The 12,333-nt window shown below is 29.6% G+C and overlaps 1 protein-coding gene across 8 annotated transcripts in view; it reads left to right on the forward strand.

The window, feature by feature from the left end:
- The window catches only part of LOC106466203 (serrate RNA effector molecule homolog), a 51,036-nt gene that overhangs the window by 19,758 nt on the left and 18,945 nt on the right, over positions 1–12,333 (forward strand). For 5 of the 8 annotated variants that reach the window (XR_002612140.1, XM_022394159.1, XM_022394163.1 and 2 more), the window contains exons 6-12: positions 2,769–2,938; positions 6,051–6,159; positions 6,929–6,974; positions 7,789–7,878; positions 8,371–8,470; positions 8,694–8,942; positions 11,278–11,432. Coding sequence is in view for 7 of the 8 variants with exons in the window: in XM_022394159.1 (XP_022249867.1) it covers positions 2,769–2,938; positions 6,051–6,159; positions 6,929–6,974; positions 7,789–7,878; positions 8,371–8,470; positions 8,694–8,942; positions 11,278–11,432 (919 nt within the window). In the remaining variant the exon portion in view is untranslated. Of the gene's footprint in view, positions 1–336; positions 2,257–2,768; positions 2,939–6,050; positions 6,160–6,928; positions 6,975–7,788; positions 7,879–8,370; positions 8,471–8,693; positions 8,943–11,277; positions 11,433–12,333 lie in introns of those variants that run through there. The other 3 variants (XM_013926449.2, XM_022394160.1, XM_022394161.1) reach the window with 3 other exon arrangements.

Below are 12,333 nucleotides of genomic sequence, written 5' to 3' on the forward strand. Positions count from 1 at the left end.
TATATATATATATATATATATATATATATATATATAAAGATTCATCTATATGAACAGCATGAATTATTAAAATGAAACTTTCCGACAGTAATGACATAAAGTAGTTGCCTTATCAGTTTTTTGGTTTCTTTACTTTTTCCAGTGTGCTAGTTGTGTATCTACAGAGACAAAAACACGTATACAGTTACTTGAAGAATTACATAAAGTAATACTTTTTTCATAATAGAACTACACTATGCATTTCAAAAGATCTAGATATATATATATATATATATTTATTGAAAGTTGAAAATCCTGTATATTAATTTGTAAAATACACAAAAGAATATGTTTTACTTCAGTACTAAAAATTTGGTGATTTCAATATGTTTTGAAACTTGTAAGGGAATATCAAAATTTGCATTAAACATTCATTTCATTAGAGTACCTATTTTAATGTACATCACACATCAAGACCGTGTTAGTTACATAGGTAACACTTTTTAGAAAATACATAAATAATCATGTACTCCCAACTGAAGTAACATTTTTAGTGGATTCTTGTGCATTTATAGAATATATATTTTGTACTATCAATCACAGGAATATATTTCCTAAAGGTGGCAGAAAATATTCTGTTGATCATGGTTACTTCACTTGCTTTTAGTTATGTTATTTCTATAGTTTCAGGTGATAAAAGCAATGTTTTTCAGTATTGTGTAGTAAACTATAAGATTACAAGAAAGGGTATATTTAGGTTTAACACTTAGATGATATTTTTGTGATTGTTTTTTTTTTATTTGAAGAATTAAAAAATCAAGAGTGAAATTAGTTTCATTACCATGGTATTATTATTATCTTGTTGAATTTTAATGGTCTGATAATAATTGTATGTTCAGGAAGTTCACTTGACTCTGAACTCAAAAAAAAACTTTTACGGGGCATAGAAATTAAATTTTGCTTAGTTGTTTTCAGTGTTTTTAGCATTCCTTGCTTCAAGTAAGTAAATATAAAATTTAGAATTCTGTATTGTTTGGTTCAATTCTGTATAAGAAATTAAGTCAGGCAAATTATAATGCTGTTTTATCTTCCACTTTTTAGTAAATCATGACAAATAGAAATGTTACCTCAACATTGGATTTGGTAATTATTTATGAGAATCAGGATGTACCAGCAGTTGATTGTTTGTTCAGAAACACTATAAAAATCGTTTTAAAAATTACACCTTTGTTACTGGTAGAGAACATCTGTTGTAGGAAGGTCTTATGTTGGATCCCATTAAGCTGGTCGTGATATTTTTATCCAATTTTGAAGAAAGTGTGCTTGATCCTTTTTAAAAGTATAAGGAACTTTTGACCATGCCAGAGAGTTCCTTCTCAGTCCAGTATGAAATTTTTATTTTTGTGTAGTTTGAATAACCAGATCAAACCAAATATGTTTCTCCTATTTGTGACAAATGAAAGTTTTAAAATTGGCACCTGAATGATAGAAATAATCTTTCAGAAAGTTTCACATGTTTTATTAACAACAATGGAATAAAACAGTTTAACTGTTGAACGTCAGAAATTCCATGAGCCTAAAAACCTGTAGTTATTATTATTATTATAAACATTCATTTGCCTAAATATTGTAATTTTTTTGTTATCAGAGAAATTCATGAATAGTGTTTTGGTGATAAAACTTCTGAAGAAGCCATAAATAGGTTTAAAATGGTATAATAAGTTCATATGAATCATGTTTTCTTTATTTTGCATTTTGTATACTTTTCTAAATTAAAAAAAAAAAAGAATTTTATTTAATTTGATATGATATTAACTGTGTAAATAGTTATTATAGAGGTCAGCATTAGTGGGTGTATTACATGATTATGAAGCTATAAAGAGAAGGACGTAGATTTTATTTTAGTAATACCCAATACTTTTACTGTTGAAGTTTAATCACTCGACACTAATGCTGACTTCTTTTATTGACAACTTAAATGTCTCTCTTCCTCTGAGCAGCAGGTCTGCCCTGACTCTAGCTCACTCCCGACATTACCGTACTGAGACTACAGCGACAAGCATGCTTTTGAAAGTTTGCTCTACAACAAAACTTCTGGTTTATTGGCCCATCCATTTGATCGAAAAATGCTACTGATTGTACCAATATTAGTTAGGGATGCTGCGCACAACGCAGTAGTTAGATTTAAAAGTAGTAGGTTAGCTGTAGGTTCAGTACCAAACAAAGGTGAATCAGTCTGGAGATGATTGATCTCCCGTACAACATTCAACCGCAAAGGTGAGAAAGTAGCACTACTTTTGGCAGAAAACCATAACAAACAATGAGTGTCAGCTTTAAAGGATATCTTGGTGTATTTAGTAATTAATGTATTTTATTGTAAGCTACTAAATTTTGATAGAATAAATAATTTGAATTAAAGAGTATCAATTAGTAATGACAATGCATTTATGATTCGGATCTACATCTTTGTGTATGTATGTTTAATTCCATCCATTAATGATGGACTAATTGAGATCACTTTGCTTTCTCTGTGTAATAAACTTTTTTTTTTTGAAGAGCATGATGATAAATGGAATAACTTTGATATTGTTAAATAAGTTTTTTATTGACACAAAATGTTTAAGCTTTTAAAACCAAAATATAGTTGCTAAAATATAATACAGGTATGCGAGGGAAAATGGAGCAGGTTGGGGAACATTGGTAACACATTTCTCTAAGTGACTAGAGCTAAGTATTCCTTGCAAATCATGTCCTTTTTTTTCTTTTTGCATTTGTTCATCACTATTCAGGTTTAAGTCTAAATATCATCCTGAAGAATGTGGTAAAAGAAGAGCAGATCAATTATTTGCATTGAAACGGCGTTTGGATGTCTTTAAAGAGCTTTTCCAAAAAGGATGGGTTGATGCTGTTAGTATAGATGTAGAGAAGTCTGATCAGATTATACGTTTACTTGATGCAGGTACAGATGCAGTTTTCATTTTGACTTATGTTTAAGATATTAAAGATATTTATTTCCCTTAATTATATTGCTTAAAAGAGTATTTTGGGCCAAGGCAAGTGTTAGTATTTTAACCTTGGTGAAAAATTTTACTCATTGAAAGAAGTAATATTAAAAATTTCAATTCTAAGAAGAATTAATTTTGAAAAACTTCTAAGAAATAATATTAGTACCTAAAAATTAAAAACAAAAATATTTTAATCCTTACTGGACTGGTGGCATGATTTTGGCACATTCTGCATTTACATTCATAACAAATTAAATCTGAAATAAAACTATATCTAAAACAGACATACCTCAGACATAACCATGATAATCATTGAATACTTTTATGTCTGAATTAGTTTGTATTGATAAATTTACAATAAATAATACTGAAAACCAGGTTTTACTGATGTTTATTAGCAAAATACAATCACAACTCTAATTATGTCATACTGTCCAGCTTCTCTTGTATAGCATTACAACTATTTCATTTACAAAAGTTACCTATTTACTCCTTTTAGAAATTTTGTTTAGCTATTAGAATATTCTGACAATAAGATGATAACAGTTATATGACATAAATGCTAAAATTTTAAAGAATTAGTTTTAGCATAAAGAACATTTTGCAAATAGAGAATAAATGTTTAAAACTGAAGTGATTGTTATGTTTGACTTGTAATTATAGGAGCAGTTAACTCTCTCAACACAGGCTCTGTCAATTTGAATGACCACGTGACCTCTTTGTATTTGTTTAAAGTCTTTATAGATTTAATACTTCTAACTGTCAATACAGTGTGTATATCTTCACAAAATTTGGCAGTCTTTCAGTTAATATTACAAGTCTTTCACATATAAAAAAATCATATTTTTTAGTGAAGTATTTTTAATTAAATAAAGATTTGTCCATTAAGATATTGAGTATTTGTTTTGAATAGTCTATGTGTTAAGTAATTTTCATGTTAGAATTAAAAATACTTTTCCTCATCTCAAAAATCTCCTATGTGTAATACCTAAAAACCTTCAAAGTGCATTTAAAAGTTGTTTTTTTTCAGTAAAACTGTACAGTTTATCTGTTATTTTCTCTACTCTGTCTCAAAATGGAATTGGTCAATTCGAACGACCTTGTAACTACTGAAAAAAAATCTGAATTACCCTTTTTTTTCTTTAGAATAACTTGAAAATGTAACATGAAACTACATTAGTTTATCCTAAGCAGCTCCAAGTTCATAACAGTATACATCTATTTATAATTAAATTTGTAAATCACTCGAGGAAAGAATTACATTACCCACGAGCTGCTCGCATGCGTGCCTCATGAAACATTTTTATTATAATATTATTTATTTTACCTAATCTAATCTTAACTAACCTGAAAGGATCCTTATTTTTACATTTTAATTGCTTTTATAATCACACACAAAGAATAAACGAAAAACAAGAAATAAAATACTTAACCAATCCTTTTTTCTTGCAGTCGATTGTCGAAGAGAGTTAACCCTAATTATTTTATACTAATGATAGTAATGCACTTAATAATTTTTATTTAATTAAATAATGCACCAAAGAATATAGACTGACAACATCCAAAAAATAGACAAAGGCCCTTACCTCTCAAATTTTTCTGGCTCTCTAACTATGCTACAAGAGTCATTACAAATTCATCTAATATAGTCGTTAGTGTTCACTTGGGAACAATGTTGGTACTCTGAGAGAAATTGACATTTATCCATGTAGAACATAATCTTATACAACATTTAATTTGATAGATAAAACCTTGACTTTCCATTGGTTATAGATAATATGTAATTAAACATAAGTAAGAACTATTAACGAATTCTGAAAGAGAGCACATGACAGGTAGGCGTGGCAGGAAGGGTCTGATTTTCTATTTGGTAGCTCTGTAACCAAACAGAATTGAAAACTATAAAAATTGTGGTTTATCTGAGCAATGATGATTTTATAGAGTAATTTACATTTAATATCATACATTTTTGAGAGATGATGGATAAAATAGGAAAGATGACATTCTAAAAGAAAATGTATCACATGGGTTTCACTAGGGGAAATTCAGGATTTTTTTAAATATTGCCATGTAGAATTAAGAACTTAAAACTTATATACTATTAAAATATAGATTATTAGCTAAGATTTCATGCTATTCTAATTGGTATAACATAAACAAAAAGTAGTTTAATAACACTTTGAATGTAAGACAGTGAAACCTTGTGTCATGTGCAGTGAAGGATACACATCGAGATAGTGTTAATTGCATAACACTATAGAGGCAGAATTGTAAAACTTGTTATCTGTACTATTATTCTACTTGTTTGTATGTACAACCGTTACGCTTTCTGACAGAGAACCTCCTGCATAAGCATGTGTAGTTAGAATGTTTCCCCCCAAAAAAAATACGCATGCGCATCATTCACTGGACGACAAACAGTCTGCCTGCCACAGAGAGCTGCAAAGCTCAATGATCAAGTCGCTACAATTGCTGTATGAAACAAGAAGTAACAACAAAAGGGGAATGTAAATATACTTTACTAACCTTTTTGTACAACAGAATATTAAAACTTATCAAAGTTTTTAAAAAAGGTTTGACGTTAGGTCGTAGAATAACATTATAAGTTTGTTTATCGATAGTATTAAGTACAGTAAAATTTAATCCTAACTAAAGTAAAAAAAATGTACACAGGTTAGAGTGTTAATTTATCTCTTTATTGAACTTAGGCCTAACATAAGTTAAAGTTTTATAAAGTACAGCCTATATACAAGTGGATTTAGACATTTTGTTGTGTACGATTACAGTTCATTTGTATTGTGCTAGAAATGTTATATTTCAAGGCTTACTGTTACGATAAAGATGCTAATTTGGCCGGAAATGTTTTTCGGGTCTCTGCTAGTTTTCAGTATTCTGTAAATTCTCAAACCAGATGTAATTGTATTTCTAGTATTTCAAAGGAGTTGGTTATCTATACTTTTTATTTACACAATTCTGAATGCTAAGTGAGATGTAATGATTTTGTAGAGAAATAAGTGCACAGATTTTTTTAATAAGTTTATAATAATTCAGTGGTCTGTCTCTTAGTTGTGATCAAACTTGAAGGAGGTTCCGACAATGACTTAAATGTTTTGGATGAACCTTATGAAGAAGAAGAGAAACCCAAAGAACCAGAGCCTTTCATTTTGGGTGACAGGTAAGAATAAGCTTTGATTTTATAGTTGAAAATAATATTTGAAGGTCATCTTTTCACATATGTGGCAACACTGTTCTTAAGAAGATACCTCAAAGCAAACATTGTAGGTTTCTCATTCTTGATAAGTCAGGAAATGTCTAAGAAGACATTGCTTAATAAGAAAACATAGGTTTAAGTTCTGTATTGGATGAATAAATTATGAAATGCTAATATTGTTACTCTTCACTCATTGTACACTGGTTGGGAAGAACAATGTAATGTGTAAAAATTCAACTGTAAATTTATAAAGCCAGTGCTAAGTATAATATCATATTGACAGAATATGAACACAATTTTGTCAGTTTAAAAGATGGTGTTTTATATGAATATCAGACCTGTTTCTTACATCAAACATATCAAAGAGAATACAGAAATGTTTGCAACTCACTGGTTGGTCTTATGGTAGGTTGATAAATCTATCATTTAGAATTTTGTTTAGCCATTTAGTATTATTAATCAAAATTTATTTTTATCATTGTGAAATCATACAGGAAAATGTTTGAACAGTAGTTATGAAGATTTCAGAGCATTTGATAATATGACAAAACAAAATTGTTCACTAAAATCAATACCTTAAGGAAACAAACTTATGAGAATATATTGAAGATTTAATAAATTCGTTTGTTTTATGGCAGTTAGTTTAAATATATAACCTCTCCCAGTATGTGTGTAAATACTGTTCGTAAGTCAAACTCTTAAAGCAGCATTTAATTTTTTTATTTTCTAATAGTGACATCAAAGAGGAGAAAGATAAAGAAGAAAAGGATCTTTCTAAGGTAGGGGAGCTATGTTCACAGTTTTTATGTTTCATCTGGTAGATTTTTTTAGGGATAGATGTTATTTATAAGCATGTTGTCTGAATTATAAATTGTGTTGCCTGTGTGTATGATAATAAAAATGTATGTTAAGTGAACCATATGTTATGAATAAATCCATCTTGCTTTAAAACTGAGGACTTACAGATAAAGCAAGTTTTGTTGTCATTTTATTTTATTTTATATTACTAATAGAAACAGGTATCTGAACAGTTCTGTTGATTTTTTTTCATAAGTTATTATTGTAAAATAATTTTTTTATGTCTGGGATTGTGATTCATTATTGAAGAGGTAATTAACTTCATGCACCTGTATTTGTAGATGGTGACCATGTTGTTAACTTATAACAGATCACCTAATGATTTTTTGTCGGCTATCCATATGTAATCTCAGACAATGGTGTTTGGATTATCCAAAGATCATAAAATTGTTTACAAATGTTGTTTGCTTTATTCAGAATGGTGTTTTAACAAGTTGTTAGTACATGAAAGACATTAAGAAACATATGTCTAAACTGTTGTTCTCATTGAGCTAAGGAGGCCCATTATATAAACAAAATCTTTCAGTAACAATTTTCGATTTATTTATTGAATCCCCAAATTTCACAAGTTTCCTTTGTGCTGTTTAACATTCATTAAAACAAATGGATAAGTTAAACATTACTGTCTTACTTTAAATGTAATAACTTCCTACATCTTTTCATACTTTTGAGTTGAAATGACACTTGACCTTTGTGTCAGCTGTCCAGCATAGTAAAAAACTAAAATGTTTACAGCCATTACAGATGACCATCTCATCTGAACAGAAAGAACTACAGAAAAAAGCTAAGGAGTATTTGAAGAATAAGCAGAAGAAGAGAACAGATGTAAGCATAGCTTTTTATATTTCTTGTGAGATCTTAGCTCTTATAAGGAAAGAGTAATGTAAAGTTTGTTATTATACCCTATATTGAAAGATGGTAATTGGTTGTTAGTAATGTTAAGTAACTTCTCAAACACTTGCATCAGAAAGAAATACAAATTTCACCAATGTAACACAAAATAAATATATGATGAACTCTTAACAAAAAAAAGAAAGATCAAAATAAGTAATAATAAAAAAGATCTTATTGTCTTATATTAATTGTGGAGTCGTAAAGTGTGTTGGTTATTTTGTGAGGAAGTTTAAACTTAAATGAAAAAATATTTTTTATCACTCGTACAATAAACATGTTTTTCTAACAGTATTTATTTTTCTATGTGTAACTTTATTGTTAGACCACAGTTAAATTATAATTAAGATCTTAAAAGTGAATGTTTGTTATATAAGGGGGAAAGTTTTTCGTACTATTAAACCTGAATCTTATCATCATCCTCAGGAAAAGAAAAGAAAGCGATCACTTGACTCTTATAGTTTTGATGAAGATGAGGAAGATAGCAGTGAAGAAACGGGAAGCGAATCAGAACCAGCCCCACCAGGTTTGTTTGGCTGTTTTATTTTTGTAGTGGAAAAATTGAAATGAATCTAGTGTCTCTTACATAATTTATTTTCGTAACTACTATTTTCTGTGTTAATGCAGAAATCATAAATCAGTTATAGCATTTTGGTTATTGATATTATATATAATGTGTCAGTTTTAAAAACAAACAAACATGCTAGCTAATACTGTTAGGGTTTTTTAAATCATCTGTTTTGTGCCAGGTCTTGAAGATGAAGCCACTGCAGAACAGGGAGACACCAAGGCTAAACCAAAGAAGAAGAAAACGAAAAAAAAAGTAGATCCTAAATACAGTTCTGAAAGCAGTTTAAGTAAAGATGAGGATGAAGATGAGTTGGAAGAGAATGAGAAAAGAGTAGAAAAACCAGGTGACAAACAAGGTAGTCCCGAAGCAGAACAAATTGAGGATAACCAAGATAATGATAAAAATGAAGATGGAAGTTTAAATGAAGGTAAGTTCTTCAGTTACACCATAGAGATAAAGCACAAGCTTATGATTGTAAGCTATCTTCCTTTAAATGCCTTATAAGATTTTTTCCTGTACTAGTCAGTTAGTTTTCATTGTACAATAAAATGCACGCTATCAATATAAATAGAAGGTGATTTTCTGAACATTAATATTTTCTTGACTCGTTTAATAATCTAAAATGTTTAACTATTTTAAGAACTTATGAGTTAAAGCAAAGACCATGTAATAATATGTCAACCACACAATACATGTCATATCAAGTGCAAACAAGTTCACCTTTTACCCAATACCAGTGGTCATCAGGATGGCTGGGATACAACAACACAGTAGTGGTCTAGGTGCTAGTTATGTCACCAGTTGCGTGAACAACAGCTGTTATTGTGTGAACTAGATTAAGTTAGTGGAGTGTAATTATTATAATTTTTATATGTCACAGTCATTATTATTTATTTTATTTCTAATACTAGTTACTTGCTAATGTTGTTAGTATTATTGTTATTTTTTAACTTGCATTAACTATCCTATCATACAGAAGAACTAACAAGCCAGCAAACTAATATTCTTGTTCCCGGAGTGGATCAAGCAACAGTGTCAACTAGAGAAAACTCTGTAATTCTAAGAACTTATGAGTGAAAGCAAAGAAGAATTTGTAGAAATATGTCAGTCACATAGCAAGTGCCATTAAAATAGCTTGTAGCACGAGAAAAATTGATGTACTAAAGTGATAATTGATAGAGTCATCAGGTTGGCTGCAATACAACAGAAACAGTAGTGGTAAAGGTGTTATTTATCATCAGTTGAATGAACAACAACTGCCATTGTGTGAAGTAGGAAGAAGAAAGTTATGTAATTGAGTATGAAACTTATAGAAGCAGAAAAATCATTTAATCCTAAAAAGGACTTCCGTCAAAAGATGTGTGGAAGTTTAACTCCACAACATCTTTCTTCTTCAAGTTATTTCTCAGGCGGACATTTGATTAATGCCAGAACTTACTGTTCTGGCTGGACTTGCATCAGTCAGAAATCTATAGGAAAGCACTACAAACCTACCATTGAGTTCCTGTTATTTTTATACAAAGAAAATTTTAGAAAGACTTTTTCGTCTTGGTGTAGCCTAACAGATGAGTTTTGGTACTAAATGAAATACCTCTTGGACAATGACGTGTGACAGATAAAGAAATTAATTTGAAAGGCTATTTCTTCACACACTTTTTGTTTGGAACCTATAAGAGAGTGATTAAGAGAAGTATTAAAAATATGTACAGTCTGTTTTAATGCTTATGAAGATAATTCTTAAGAAATGAGTAGCATGAGAAAATTTAAATGTTTACATTTAAAGCTATTATATGATAACCTTCAAAGTTTGGGGTTTAACTGCTGCTGATCTGCCTGTATGCTATTATTTTTATAAATGTTCTTCAACAAACTAAGATTGAATGCTCAAGCTCTGTAACACGTGGATGGATGTCATCCACAACAAACAGAAGCTGTGTGTATCCTTTCGACACATCATTGTAATGTGTGCTTACTATTGGATGATTTAAATTGCCTTAAAGAAACCAAAGGCGTTGATAAGAAAAAAGGTTAAAAGAAAATATAGACAAAAGTTCATAACAATTTTATGACCAAAAAATTTATTGGTTTGATGTTCTTAATGCTATATCTTGCAGAATTTGATTACAGTCCGGAAAGATAAAGTTTTTGATAATTGGTAAAGAACAAAAAACAAAGTGAAATAATTATTGCAACATGTTGCCCAGTACAAAGTTTAACAGAGACAGTTCATTTAGGTTGAATTAACATCATGGTCCTCGTAGATAGCTGTAATCATTGGTATTGTTATCTCTTTGAAAACTTAAGTAACTGACTATTTGAATTCTTGGTTTTCTTTACAGATTTATTTTATGTTCCTGTTAAATTATACAAAATGGCATTATTTCACTACACCAATGTTACAGAATATAGTACAGGAATATTGTTTTAATTGAGTGATAATGTTTTAAAAAACATGTAATAAATACTTTATACCTTTATTTGAAATGGAAAAAGTTACTAGCCAAGATAAGTTTGTAAAGAAAGAAATAGAGAAGAAATAATGTATTAAAGTATGTATTTTACATTTGTAGGGCACTTCATAGGGACTGAATATTGAAGATGATGATGCTAATTTTTATTGTGGCAGAGATCTCTGTGATATCTAATTCTTCTTTATATACTGAAATTCAAATGTCATCGTTGTGAACATTGTTAAACAAGCTATGAGTAAGATAGGTAATGCTAGAATGAGAAGATTTATGATATTTATGTTCTATACACAGAAGAAGAGGAGAAGAAACCTGAAGATGAAGTGGAAAGCAAGAAAGATGAACCAGCAAAGGATGATGGACCTCCAAAACCAAGACCTCTTCATAAAACATGTTCCATTTTTCTTAGAAACTTAGCTCCTACAATAACAAAGCAAGAAGTAGAAGCTGTAAGTTGATGATTTTACTTAAAATCTAGGCCTTTTTTTTTTCAAAAGTAAACATGTAACTTTAAAATATTTTGGGTCACGGGTGAAAGGCCATGTCATCTCCTTTATTGACTCACATTCAAAATTTTATTGAACTACTATTTCATGAATTTATTTCAATAAGTTTGGTAACAAATTTTAGATTATAACTCAAATTTTAAAGCTACACATTATTCAATTTGTTAATTTAAAAGTAAATATTAAAAAAACACAGATAAACATAGATTTTTGTGTGTCATGTGGTATGTTGAATGAAGCACTGGTTCAAATTAGATGTTTGTGAAGTCAAAATATTAAGTCTATAGTTTCATACAAATTAGAAACTCAAATTACTTATATTGACAAGCTAGAATATAAAATAAGAAGTTCTTATCTTTTCTATTTCTAAGATATTGCTCATATAATAAATCAAACACAGTGGCACCCCACCCACCTCTTTCCATTTTTGGAAACACTCCCTTATATGCACTTACTTCTATGTATGACATGAATAACCAATCCAAAGCTCAGAATGTCCTCCTAGTGGCTTTCTCAGCCATTTTAACTGGCTTGGCACAATTTTTTTCTTTTGAACCACTATTTCAACGAGGTAGGTTGTGTCTTTGGTCTGCTCGAAATTTCATATTTTTTAAAACACATCTTAGTTACTAAGCTTGATAAATTATAGTGGACTTCTATGGTATTGATGTAGTAATTTATGATTTTTTTAGTTATACAAATGTATATATAAAACCAAAAAAAAATATTTTGTTTCATATCCTCCACAGGCAAAATTTTTAAAGGCTTAGCAACTCGCGTCAATCAGCAACCCGAGTACAAAGGTCGTAACTAGAAGAGATAATTGTTTGCTTTGCTTTCTTTA

The sequence above is a fragment of the Limulus polyphemus genome, unplaced genomic scaffold, assembly GCF_000517525.1.
Source record: "Limulus polyphemus unplaced genomic scaffold, Limulus_polyphemus-2.1.2 Scaffold2185, whole genome shotgun sequence".
NCBI classification, from domain to species: Eukaryota; Metazoa; Arthropoda; class Merostomata; order Xiphosura; family Limulidae; genus Limulus; species Limulus polyphemus.